General features: G+C 38.6%; 1 protein-coding gene across 1 annotated transcript; it reads right to left on the minus strand.

Moving 5' to 3' along the window:
• Positions 1 to 209: 209 nt before the first annotated feature.
• On the minus strand, positions 210 to 13899 carry LOC129843409 (stonustoxin subunit beta-like). The gene is made up of 4 exons (XM_055912118.1): positions 13808 to 13899; positions 9064 to 9117; positions 2287 to 2333; positions 210 to 1766 (listed from the first exon to the last, which is right to left on the minus strand). Exons 2-4 carry the CDS (start codon positions 9099 to 9101, stop codon positions 1213 to 1215), a joined length of 639 nt encoding a protein of 212 aa, XP_055768093.1. The 5' UTR covers positions 9102 to 9117; positions 13808 to 13899; the 3' UTR covers positions 210 to 1212.
• Between the last annotated feature and the right edge of the window lie 277 nt (positions 13900 to 14176).

A 14176-nucleotide genomic window follows, 5' to 3' on the forward strand; every position in this document is an offset into this window, starting at 1 on the left:
ATTAAAACATGTCCACCTCTCTTCTCCCATCTATTACTGTACTGTCATATTGTGATCAATAATAAAAAATTTCCACCTCTCTTCTTCCATATATTACTGTACTGTCATATTGTGATCAATATTAAAACATTTCCACCTGTCTTCTTTCATCTATTACTGTACTGTCATATTGTGATCAATATTAAAACATTTCCACCTGTCTTCTTCCATCTGGTTGATGATCCTTTATTAGTCACATCTGTCACATCATTTCATTCAGTTGAATTGAGTTCATACAGAAACCACATTGTTGTGTCAAGAATTTGACAAATAAACATTCTACAATATTTACAAACACCAAGTAGCCCAATAACAACAAGATCAAAGATTTATAAATTAAACTAGTTTCTACAACACAGTGTGGTGATTCATTATATCAATGAAACCAGTTTCTACAACACAGTGAGGTGATTCATTATATTAATGAAACCAGTTTCTACAACACAGTGAGGTGATTCATTATATTAATGAAACCAGTTTCTACAACACAGTGAGGTGATTCATTATATTAATGAAACCAGTTTTAACAACACAGTGAGGTGATTCATTATATTAATGAAACCAGTTTTAACAACACAGTGAGGTGATTCATTATATTAAAGAAACCAGTTCTAACAACACAGTGTGGTGATTCATTATATTAAAGAAACCAGTTCTAACAACACAGTGTGGTGATTCATTATATTAATGAAACCAGTTCTAACAACACAGTGTGGTGATTCATTATATTAATGAAACCAGTTTTAACAACACAGTGAGGTGATTCATTATATAAAAGAAACCAGTTTCTACAACACAGTGAGGTGATTCATTATATTAAAGAAACCAGTTTCTACAACACAGTGTGGTGATTCATTATATTAATGAAACCAGTTTCTACAACACAGTGAGGTGATTCATTATATTAATGAAACCAGTTTTAACAACACAGTGTGGTGATTCATTATATTAATGAAACCAGTTTTAACAACACAGTGTGGTGATTCATTATATTAATGAAACCAGTTTTAACAACACAGTGTGGTGATTCATTCTATTAATGACTATTAACTTAGGTGGTGTATAACCGTGAATATTTAGATATAATAATCACATAATAATCACATTTTAACTCGTAACTAGAGAGATATTCTACATTGTTGCTCCAGTGTGTCTTACTGAACATGACCCTGATTAGAGTGAAACATCATGTTGTGTTTGACACAGGGACGCTGAGACGCCCTGACCCCAAAGATGAAACCCTGGATAGAGGGGCTCAGTGAAGGAGGAGGTGAATGTGATCAGGTGGGTCAGTGTGTCAGAGGAGGCTCTATAGAAGGACAGAGTGCCGGCTGGCCAGTCCAGATACACTCCTACTCTGTGGGAGCTGGAGGGGCGGACGTCTATGGTAGTGGGAATCTTATTGTGCCAGGCTCTGTAGCGGTTGTCAGAGCAGCGCAGACTCCAGGACTTGTCATTCCATCCAAGCCAACAGTCATCACCCCCTTCTCTCCTGCTGATTCCTTTATATGTCACTCCTATATCAGCCTCTCCCCCACTCCACTCTGCCTCCCAGTAACAGCGCCCAGTCAGACTCTCTCTACACAGCACCTCTCCACAGTGCTCAAATCTCTCTGGGTGATCAGGATACGGATGGTATTTTCCCATATGTGTCACCGTTTTGTTACCATCAGACAGAAAGCTGTATCTGAATACTGTGTTTGGGTCCAGTGTGAGATCACAGGCATCTGATGGATGAAACCAGACACAATATTAGAAATCATCATCATTCACATTAGAATGTTAACTCATTTTTCACTAATTAATTTAATGTAGATGTTTCTAGGTATCAAAAGGAGAAGTTAAGGTAACTTGAGACTTGTTGAAAGATCATATGTTAAACTGTATGGTAATATAAAACACACTTATTCCCATTAATCACACACACACACACACACACACACACACACACACACACACACACACACACACACACACACACACACACACACACACACACACACACACACACACACACACACACACACACACACACACACACACACACACACACACACACCCTGGACACACACACACACATTGTCAAAGCAACTCTTTGTAAACTTTGGTGTCCCTGATTTCTGCTTCTGTAGAACTACAGCTGATATTTAATATGACCAAGTAAGTAATGATGGTGGTCTTTGACTTTGACTTAACTTGAATTAAGACTTATTCTTAGTCATATTCTTCACAGCAGTCAATACTCACATTTTCTAAGCCCAGGTTTCATTGTGTTCTCTCCACCATGTTCCACACTGTAGCGGTAAGCAGAAGAACAGACAGTCATTGAGTGATACACCTGAACTAACACACACACACACAAACACACACCTTTGTCCAAGTGGTGGTCAGAATGTTTGTCTTAACTAGCCTGATTAGTCCAACATGTCTGATATGAACATGGACATAAACCCTCTACATACTTGAGTTTCTCCAGTCTGCATGTTTCATATTAGACGACAGAATGTCACCTTTTATTTGAGGGTATTTTAATACATATCTGTTTAACCATTTAGAAATGAAAGCACTTTAAGTATACAGTTCTCCCATTTGAACGAGTCTTAATTATTTGGACAAATTCACTTATATTGTATTAAAGTAGTCATAAGTTTAGTATTTGGTCCCATATTCCATGCCTACAGTGATTACATCAAGCTTGTGATTCTACTAACTTGTTGAATTCATTTGCAGTTTGTCTTGGTTGTGTTTTGGATGATGTTTTTCCTAATAGAAACTGAATGGTGAATAATGTCCTGTCATTTTGGAGTCACTTCACTTGTTTTGTCAGTAAGAATAGAAGATGTTTCTGAACACTTCTACATTCATGTGGAAGCTACCATGATTATGAATAATCAGGAATGAATCGTGAATGATGAGGAATGAGAAAGTTACAGAGGAACAACGATCATAACCCCTCTGTTATTGGTAATGGTGAGAGGTTAGCATGTTTTGTTGTAGCCCTCTGTTATTGGTAATGGTGAGAGGTTAGCATGTTTTGTTGTAGTCTCTGTTATTGGTAATGGTGAGAAGTTAGCATGTTTTGTTGTAGTCTCTGTTATTGGTAATGGTGAGAGGTTAGCATGTTTTGTTGTAGTCTCTGTTATTGGTAATGGTGAGAGGTTAGCATGTTTTGTTGTAGTCTCTGTTATTGGTAATGGTGAGAGGTTAGCATGTTTTGTTGTATCCTCTGTTATTGGTAATGGTGAGAGGTTAGCATGTTTTGTTGTAGTCTCTGTTATTGGTAATGGTGAGAGGTTAGCATGTTTTGTTGTAGCCTCTGTTATTGGTAATGGTGAGAGGTTAGCATGTTTTGTTGTAGCCTCTGTTATTGGTAATGGTGAGAGGTTAACATGTTTTGTTGTATTCTCTGTTATTGGTAATGGTGAGAGGTTAGCATGTTTTGTTGTAGTCTCTGTTATTGGTAATGGTGAGAGGTTAGCATGTTTTGTTGTAGCCTCTGTAACTTCCTCATTCATAACTCAGGGCTAGAGACTATAAGGAGTACCAGTACTGAGTCAATGTGCAGGGGTACCAGGTAGTTGAGGTAATTGAGGTAATATGTACATGTAGGTAGGGGTAAAAGTGACTAGACAATCAGGATAAAGATTACATCTCCTCATCCAGGGAGTGCACATACACAATGTTGGTAAATTAGCTTTTAATTCTTAAAGACATTATGAAAGAGATTGGTGTGTTTTTTCACTATCTAATCATGGCATGGGATTGCTCAATGAGAGACACTTGATGGTTTCATTTCAGAGAGACACATAATCATGTTTTTTCCCCAAAATGCTGTATATCTGCCTCACTCTCAGAGAAATCAGTAGTAGTACTAGGTTTTACAAAGTAATAATATATATCTGCCTCACTCTCAGAGAAATCAGTAGTACTGCTAGGTTTTATACAGTAATAATATATATCTGTCTCACTCAGTGAAATCAGTAGTACTGCTAGGTTTTACACAGTAATAATATATATCTGCCTCACTCTCAGAGAAATCAGTAGTACTGCTAGGCTTTATACAGTAATAATATATATCTGCCTCACTCTCAGAGAAATCAGTAGTAGTACTAGGTTTTAAAAAGTAATAATATATATCTGCCTCACTCTCAGAGAAATCAGTAGTCCTGCTAGGTTTTATACAGTAATAATATATATCTGCCTCACTCTCAGAGAAATCAGTAGTACTGCTAGGTTTTACACAGTAATAATATATATCTGTCTCACTCTCAGAGAAATCAGTAGTACTGCTCGGTTTTACACAGTAATAATATATATACCTGCCTCACTCTCAGAGAAATCAGTAGTAGTACTAGGTTTTACACAGTAATAATATATATCTGCCTCACTCTCAGAGAAATCAGTATTACTGCAAGGTTTTATACAGTCAAATGTGACCGATGGGCTCGATTCGGTCTTATGTCGCAAAATATGTCGTAAAATGTCTGGTGAAGATGGTGGAGGAGCTTTTCAAATACAGTTGATGTCGGAAGTTTCATACACCTTGGCCAAATACACATAAACTCAGTTTTTCAGCATTACGGACATTTAATCCTAGTAAAGATTCCCTGTCTAAGGTCAGTAAGGATCACCACTTTATTTTAATAAAGTGAAATGTCAGAATAATAGTAGAGAGAATGATTTATTTCAGATTTTCTTTCTTTCATCAAATTCCCAGTGGGTCAGAAGTTTACATACACTCAATTAGTATTTGGTAGCATTGACTTTAAATTGTTTAACTTGGGTCAAACGTTTCGGGTAGCCTTCCACAAGCTTCCCACAATAAGTTTGGTGAATTTTGCCCATTCCTCCTGACAGAGCTGGTGTAACTGAGTCAGGTTCGTAGGCCTCCTTGCTCGCACACACTGTTTCAGTTCTGCTTGGATACGGCTGCATTCAGCGTATCCTGCCTTGGCTAATCGCGCTGTTAAGACACTGATGCCCTTTGCAATCGCGTACCTATGACAGAGTGGATTCTTGGCCCTCACTAGCATGAAAACTAAATACAGGCAGAGACTATGTGTGGAAAATGATTTCAGACTGAGACTCTCTACAATACAACCCAACATGTAGAGTTATGTGCATCCTTTCAAGCACACCCTTCTCATTAACCTGTGGTGAGTTATTCAACATTTTTGATGAACAAATAAGGTTTTATATGTAAGATGGTTAAATAAAGAGCACACTCATTGATTATTATTATATTATGATTTGTGCCCTGGTCCTATAGGAGCTCTTTGTCACTACCCATGAGTCAGGTTGAGATAAAAACTCACACTCATTCTTATGTTTAATAAATGTATAGAATAGTGTGTGTGTGGCAGGCTTACAATGATGGCAAAACACAACATTTGAGAGTGCGCTGACCCTGGTGCTAGAGGGGGTACAGCTGGAGTGTGCTGACCCTGGTGCTAGAAGGGGTACAGCTGACCCTGGTGCTAGAGGGGGTACAGCTGACCCTGGTGCTAGAGGGGGTACAGCTGACCCTGGTGCTAGAGGGGGTACGCAGCTGGAGGTTGAATGTTTGAAGGGGTACGGGACTATAAAACATTTGGGAACCACTGCCATAGACAAAAACATTCATTTGGACTATTAAAAGGGCCAGGATGAACCATGTCCTAAGTAGTTAAGAGTTAACAGCAGGTGTCTTGATAATACTATAGAATAATGCATGGAGTCAGTGGTTCCTGCGCCATGTAATTGCTTTGTAGTAGTTAAAATAATGTTTTACATTTCTATATGATCAATCCATAAATAATATAGACCTACATGCAACAGTATGTCTATTTTGACAATGATTTATGTATAATAATTATCTATAATAAGTATTGGTGATTCAATAGCCTAGTTCTATAGCCTAGTTCTATAGCCTAGTTCTATAGCCTAGTTCTATAGCCTAGTTCTATAGCCTAGTTCTATAGCCTAGTTCTATAGCCTAGTTCAATAGCCTAGTTCTATAGCCTAGTTCTATAGCCTAGTTCTATAGCCTAGTTCTATAGCCTAGTTCAATAGCCTAGTTCTATAGCCTAGTTCTATAGCCTAGTTCTATAGCCTAGTTCAATAGCCTAGTTCTATAGCCTAGTTCAATAGCCTAGTTCTATAGCCTAGTTCTATAGCCTAGTTCTATAGCCTAGTTCTATAGCCTAGTTCAATAGCCTAGTTCTATAGCCTAGTTCAATAGCCTAGTTCTATAGCCTAGTTCTATAGCCTAGTTCTATAGCCTAGTTCAATAGCCTAGTTCTATAGCCTAGTTCTATAGCCTAGTTCTATAGCCTAGTTCTATAGCCTAGTTCAATAGCCTAGTTCTATAGCCTAGTTCAATAGCCTAGTTCTATAGCCTAGTTCTATAGCCTAGTTCAATAGCCTAGTTCTATAGCCTAGTTCTATAGCCTAGTTCAATAGCCTAGTTCTATAGCCTAGTTCTATAGCCTAGTTCTATAGCCTAGTTCTATAGCCTAGTTCTATAGCCTAGTTCTATAGCCTAGTTCTATAGCCTAGTTCTATAGCCTAGTTCAATAGCCTAGTTCTATAGCCTAGTTCAATAGCCTAGTTCTATAGCCTAGTTCTATAGCCTAGTTCTATAGCCTAGTTCTATAGCCTAGTTCTATAGCCTAGTTCTATAGCCTAGTTCTATAGCCTAGTTCTATAGCCTAGTTCTATAGCCTAGTTCTATAGCCTAGTTCAATAGCCTAGTTCTATAGCCTAGTTCTATAGCCTAGTTCAATAGCCTAGTTCTATAGCCTAGTTCTATAGCCTAGTTCTATAGCCTAGTTCTATAGCCTAGTTCAATAGCCTAGTTCTATAGCCTAGTTCAATAGCCTAGTTCTATAGCCTAGTTCTATAGCCTAGTTCAATAGCCTAGTTCTATAGCCTAGTTCTATAGCCTAGTTCAATAGCCTAGTTCTATAGCCTAGTTCTATAGCCTAGTTCAATAGCCTAGTTCTATAGCCTAGTTCTATAGCCTAGTTCTATAGCCTAGTTCTATAGCCTAGTTCTATAGCCTAGTTCTATAGCCTAGTTCAATAGCCTAGTTCTATAGCCTAGTTCTATAGCCTAGTTCAATAGCCTAGTTCTATAGCCTAGTTCTATAGCCTAGTTCTATAGCCTAGTTCTATAGCCTAGTTCTATAGCCTAGTTCTATAGCCTAGTTCTATAGCCTAGTTCTATAGCCTAGTTCTATAGCCTAGTTCTATAGCCTAGTTCTATAGCCTAGTCTGGCAGTTACCCAGATCTCTCTTGAGATGCTGCTGCTGATGGCAACGGCATGCAACATGTTCTTCTACATCATAATAATGATGTCAATGATTTATATATAATTATGTACCACAACTGATGTATGTTTGCATAGCATTTTGTCTTCATTTTGGCAGATTAATTCATGCTTATTTCTGAAGATTATTTCAGGTTTTCGCCCAGCGGCTAAGGAGTTGGTGCTGTGGCAGGAGTTGGACCTGTGGCTGAAAGGTGGCTGGTTCAAATCCCGGGCCGGGCGCTGGAAAAAACGGGAGGAATTGATCTGACCACTGGAGGGCTGCTGGGTTCACATCCTCAAAACATTCACCTTTCGTTGATCAGAACTCTAGAGGTTCTTCCTTCACTGAACCCAAAAATATATATAACTTTTAGTGGTTCCATATATTAAGGAAGTGATAGAAGCCTTTTTGGTTCTATAAGGAACCTTCTTTTCTAAGAGTGTAAAATAAACACGTTTTTCTTTTGATTATTTAATTATCTACATCATGTTATTTCAAGTTGTCACTTTGGAGCGCAACATCACATTGTTAAAAAATTATCCTAAATTGTGCGTGGCTATAAATTGGATAATTAAAGGCATCTGGGGCGTAATATGTGTTGGATGTAAATGAACATTGTTGCAACGTTGTAGGCAACATTATTGGCAAGGGACTTGATGCCTACTATGCCAAAACTATTTAGAGTTGTTAAACGGGTGTGAAGAGTGTGTTGATATAACGGTAATATTGTTAAAATTCTGCTTGTAACAACGATCACAATTGGTAAAAAAAATATGCAGTCCATTATATTAGTCAATAATAGCAGGCAAAGTGGTCGTGTCGTGTGAAAATTCTATCAAATGTCTCACATTGCAACGAGTACAGTCAGGGTGCCGTGGAACCCCTGCAGTACCTCCACAGACCCCGGATTGAGAACCCCTGCAGTACCTCCACAGACCCCAGATTGAGAACCCCTGCAGTACCTCTACAGACCCCGGATTGAGAACCCCTGCAGTACCTCCACAGACCCCGGATTGAGAACCCCTGCAGTACCTCCACAGACCCCAGATTGAGAACCCCTGCAGTACCTCTACAGACCCCGGATTGAGAACCCCTGCAGTACCACCACAGACCCCGGATTGAGAACCCCTGCAGTACCTCCACAGACCCCGGATTGAGAACCCCTGCAGTACCTCCACAGACCCCGGATTGAGAACCCCTGCAGTACCTCTACAGACCCCGGATTGAGAACCCCTGCAGTACCTCCACAGACCCCGGATTGAGAACCCCTGCAGTACCTCCACAGACCCCGGATTGAGAACCCCTGCAGTACCTCCACAGACCCCGGATTGAGAACCCCTGCAGTACCTCCACAGACCCCGGATTGAGAACCCCTGCAGTACCTCCACAGACCCCGGATTGAGAACCCCTGCAGTACCTCCACAGACCCCGGATTGAGAACCCCTGCAGTACCTCCACAGACCCCGGATTGAGAACCCCTGCAGTACCTCCACAGACCCCGGATTGAGAACCCCTGCAGTACCTCCACAGACCCCGGATTGAGAACCCCTGCAGTACCTCCACAGACCCCGGATTGAGAACCCCTGCAGTACATCCACAGACCCCGGATTGAGAACCCCTGATTTAGCAGATGCTCTTATCCAGAGTGATTTACAGTAAGTGCATTCATCTTAAGATAGGTATTTATTTTGGAAATAAACTTAATAAAATCTTCATAAAATTGTCATCTTACCTCTTAGCTTTGGTGTCATGTCCCCCAGAGAGACTCATTTTAGAGCACTGTCCCCTAAACAGAGATCCAGCATGTTGGTTGTGGTTAACACAGTGACAACTAAACAGAGATCCAACATGTTGGTTGTGGTTAACACAGTGACAACTAAACAGAGATCCAGCATGTTGGTTGTGGTTAACACAGTGACAACTAAACAGAGATCCAACATGTTGGTTGTGGTTAACACAGTGACAACTAAACAGAGATCCAGCATGTTGGTTGTGGTTAACACAGTGACAACTAAACAGAGATCCAACATGTTGATTGTGGTAAACACAGTGACAACAAATAATTGGTTTTCATTTATTCATTATCTCTTTGATAAATAAAACATTTACTAACAGACATAGAAACAGTCAGGTGATTTAATGCATCACATGAACATGTAGTTGTGACATTTCATCTCCATGGTAACTGTCAATAATAATAATAAGTCACTGTTTGTTAAGGTAGTTATAGACAGTACAGCAACAACAACAATATTAATAATAATAAGTCACTGTTTGTTAAGGTAGTTATAGACAGTACAGCAACAACAATAATAATAATAATAATAAGTCACTGTTTGTTAAGGTAGTTATAGACAGTACAACAACAACAATAATAATAATAATAATAATAATAAGTCACTGTTTGTTAAGGTAGTTCTAGACAGTACAGCAACAATAATAATAATAATAAGTCACTGTTTGTTAAGGTAGTTATACAGTACAGCAACAATAACAATAATAATAATAATAAGTCACTGTTTGTTAAGGTAGTTATAGACAATACAGCAACAACAATAATAATAATAATAATAATAATAATAATAAGTCACTGTTTGTTAAGGTAGTTATAGACAGTACAGCAACAACAATAATAATAATAATAATAAGTCACTGTTTGTTAAGGTAGTTCTAGACAGTACAGCAACACAAGGCCATGTCTCACAATTATGTGTATTCACTAACAGGATATTTATTGTTCATTGTCTTTCAATCTGTTATTTTCTAAACGTATCTGAGAATGTAGACAGAAGGGCTGAAATGGACATGATTGATCTGAGGGGGAAATCATTGATCCATTCAGAAAGGTTTTTTGCATCAAGTAAGAGATTTTATATTATGTAAAGTAGACTAGGTTATAATGTATAATAGCAGTTTGTTAGTGATATGCAGATCAAGGTCTATACCTCAGCTATAGCCTACATATCATAGATGACCAGCCTAAACCTGTTCAGGTCAGTTCACATAATGTTATAGTCCTACCAGTAGCAGGACAGAGAATGTACTGTATATAACCTACATATCATAGATGACCAGTCTAAACCTGTTCAGGTCAGTTCACATAATGTTATAGTCCTACCAGTAGCAGGACAGAGAATGTACTGTATATAACCTACATATCATAGATGACCAGCCTAAACCTGTTTAGATCAGTTCACCTAATGTTATAGTCCTACCAGTAGCAGGACAGAGAATGTACTGTATATAACCTACATATCACAGATGACCAGTCTAAACCTGTTTAGATCAGTTCACATAATGTTATAGTCCTACCAGTAGCAGGACAGAGCATGTACACTATATATACAAAAGTATGTGGACACCCCTTCAAATGAGAGAATTCAGCTATTTCAGCCACACCCGTTGCTGACAGATGTATAGAATCGAGCAGACCGCCATGCAATCTCCATATACAAATGTCATAGGATGCCACCTTACCAACAAGTCAGTTTGTCAAATTCCTGCCCTGCTAGAGCTGCCCCGGTCAACTGTAAGTGCTGTTATTGTGAAGTGGAAACGTCTAGGAGCAACAACGGCTCAACCATGAAGTGGTAGGCCACACAAGCTCACAGAACGGGCAACCGAGTGCAGAAGAGCATAAAAATGGTCTGTCCTCGGTTGCAACACTCAATACCGAGTTCCAAACTGCAACGTCAGCAAAATAACTGTTCGTCGGGAGCTTCATTAGTTAGAAATTAGTTTCCATGGTCGAGCAGCCGCACACAAGATCACCATGTGCAATGCCAAGCATCTGCTTGAGTGGTGTAAAGCTCGCTGCCATTGGACTCTGGAACAGTGGAAACGTGTTCGTTGGAGTTATGAATCACGCTTCACCATCTGGCAGTCCAACGGACGAATCTGGGTTTGGCGGATGCCAGGAAAACGCAACCTGCCCGAATGCATAGTGCCAACTGTAAAGTTTGGTGGAGGAGGAATAATGGTCTGAGGCTGTTTTTCATGGTTCGGGCCCCCTAGTTCTAGTGAAGAGAAATCTTAACTCATCAGTATAAAATTACATTCTAGACGATTCTGTGCTTCCAACTTTGTGGAAACAGTTTGGTGAAAGGCCATTTCCTGTTTCAGCATGACAATGCCCCTGTGCACAAAGCGAGGTCCATACAGAAATGGCTTGTCGAGATCGGTGTGGATGAACTTGACTGGCCTGCACAGAGCCCTGACCTCAACCAATCTAACACCTTTGGGATGAATTGGAACGCCGACTGCGAGCCAGGCCTAATCACCCAACATCAGTGCCCGACCTCCCTAATGCTCTTGTGGCTGAATGGAAGCAAGTCCCCGCAGCAATGTTCCAACATCTTGTGCAAAGCCTTCCCAGAAGAGTGGAGGCTGTTATAGCAGCAAAGGGGGAACAACTCCATATGAATGCCTATGATTTTGGAATGAGATGTTCGACTAGCAGGTGTCCACATACTTTTGGTCATGTAGTGTATAAAGCCTAATCTAAATAAAATCAAATCAAATGTTATTGGTCACAATGTCAGAGCGGCATAGACTAAGATACAGTAAAATAGTATAGAATACGGTATATACATATGAGATGAGTAATACATAGACTAAGATACAGTAGAATAGTATAGAATACAGTATATACATATGAGATGAGTAATACATAGACTAAGATACAGTAGAACAGTATAGAATACAGTATATACATATGAGATGAGTAATGCATAGACTAAGATACAGTAGAATAGTATAGAATACAGTATATACATATGAGATGAGTAATGCATAGACTAAGATACAGTAGAATAGTATAGAATACAGTATATACATATGAGATGAGTAATACATAGACTAAGATACAGTAGAATAGTATAGAATACAGTATATACATATGAGATGAGTAATGCATAGACTAAGATACAGTAGAATAGTATAGAATACAGTATATACATATGAGATGAGTAATACATAGACTAAGATACAGTAGAATAGTATAGAATACAGTATATACATATGAGATGAGTAATGCCAGATATTTATAGCCGAGGCCAGATACTTTTCACAACATTTCCAACAGAGACCATCAGGTTCCTACAAATCAACACATTTATCTGTCTTCTAACACTTTTATCTGTCTTCTAAATACTTTAAAGTACTACTTACTATTTATATATTACTATTTATATTTTTAACAACTTTTACTTTTACTTCACTACATTCATGAAGAAAATGATTTTTTTACTCCATACATTTTCCCTGACTCCCAAAAGTACTCGTTACATTTTGAATGCTTAGCAGGACAGAAAATGGTCTAATTCACATACTTATCAAGAGAACATCCCTGGTCATCCCTCCTGCCTCTGATCTGGGGGACTCACTAAACACAAATGCTTAGTTTTTAAATGATGTCTGAGTGTTGGAGTGTGACCCTGGCTATCCGTAAATTAAAATAACAAGAAAGTTGTGCCGTCTGGTTTGATTAATAAAAGGAATTGAAATTATTACTACTTTACTTTTACTTTGATAATTAAGTATATTTGAGCAATTAAATGTACTTTTGATACTTAATAATATTTAAAACCAAATACTTTTAGACTTTTACTGAAGTAGAATTTTACTGGGTGACTTTCATTTTTAATTTAATAATTTCTATTAAGGTATCTTTACTTTTAGTCAAGTATGACAATTGAGTTGAGAACTGAGTTCTGTTTCCACCACTTTTCTAACGTTCCATATGAGCCACAGTTTCAGACATTTTGTAACTGCGTAGGCTACAAAGTTACTTTCAATTTCATATAAGGAAATAAAGTAGCGCTCATTGGGTTAACTCGTTTTGCATTGCCCGGCTCCCCGGGTGAGCAGAGTTTACGCATTTTATACCATTCCATAGGTCCTAAAAATAAATGACCACTCCCCTGTAGCACCGGGCCATGCAAAACGAACTTCCCACAGTCGCAGCGCACTGAGACACAGAGTTCTAAACCCAGACGCGTTTCTTCAAGACATCTCTCTTACATTAATTTTGATAAACATTTAATTTACTCGAAACCAAGTTTAGTTGTGTTTTTTTCCTCCAAAATGTGAGTTAGTGTAGGCCTTTAATAATTGTAAGCGGGCCTACAAACCCAAAAGGTTTTAATTTGAGAATGTTAATTTGTATGCCACAAATATTAAACTGTCTTAAAATATTTGATGATTAGTTAAATCAGGTGTGTAAGTGCTGGTAAGAACAAAAGGATTGAGAAACCCTGAGATAAACATAAAACCATATAATTGAAAAGCTCCTCCACCATCTTTACCAGACGTTTTACTGATAACATGTCGGCCTACTGATTAGTTTACACTTTGAAAACTGCTGTCTGTCAGCAACTCAGCTCAAGTAACAGTTCTACTAACTAGTAATATCTCATTCCAGGTATTCATTCTCTTACTCTGTCCTTTAGAATAGATTATTGTTCAAAGATACTTACTTTATTTTTCAATAATCTCCATATAGTGTTTTCTGCTCTGTCGTCTCAAAATGGATCCTGAACAAAATAACAACTTTACTTTCTGTTTCAGCTCAGCCACCTCCCCATCCTGAAAATAAGTGTTTTATTGGTATCTTCCAGTAGATGGCAGTAAACACCTGCTGTAACTAGACTTTACAACTATGTGTTCTGTTTCATACAGGCAGTGTCCCAGAGGAGGGTGCTGACCTAGGATCAGGTCCCCCCCTCCATGTAAACTGATTCATTATGATCTAGGATCAGGTCCCCCCTCCATGTAAACTGATTCATTATGATCTAGGATCAGGTCCCCCCCTCCATGTAATCTGATTCATTATGATCTAGGATCAG

This window comes from Salvelinus fontinalis, unplaced genomic scaffold (assembly GCF_029448725.1).
Source record: "Salvelinus fontinalis isolate EN_2023a unplaced genomic scaffold, ASM2944872v1 scaffold_0132, whole genome shotgun sequence".
NCBI classification, from domain to species: Eukaryota; Metazoa; Chordata; class Actinopteri; order Salmoniformes; family Salmonidae; genus Salvelinus; species Salvelinus fontinalis.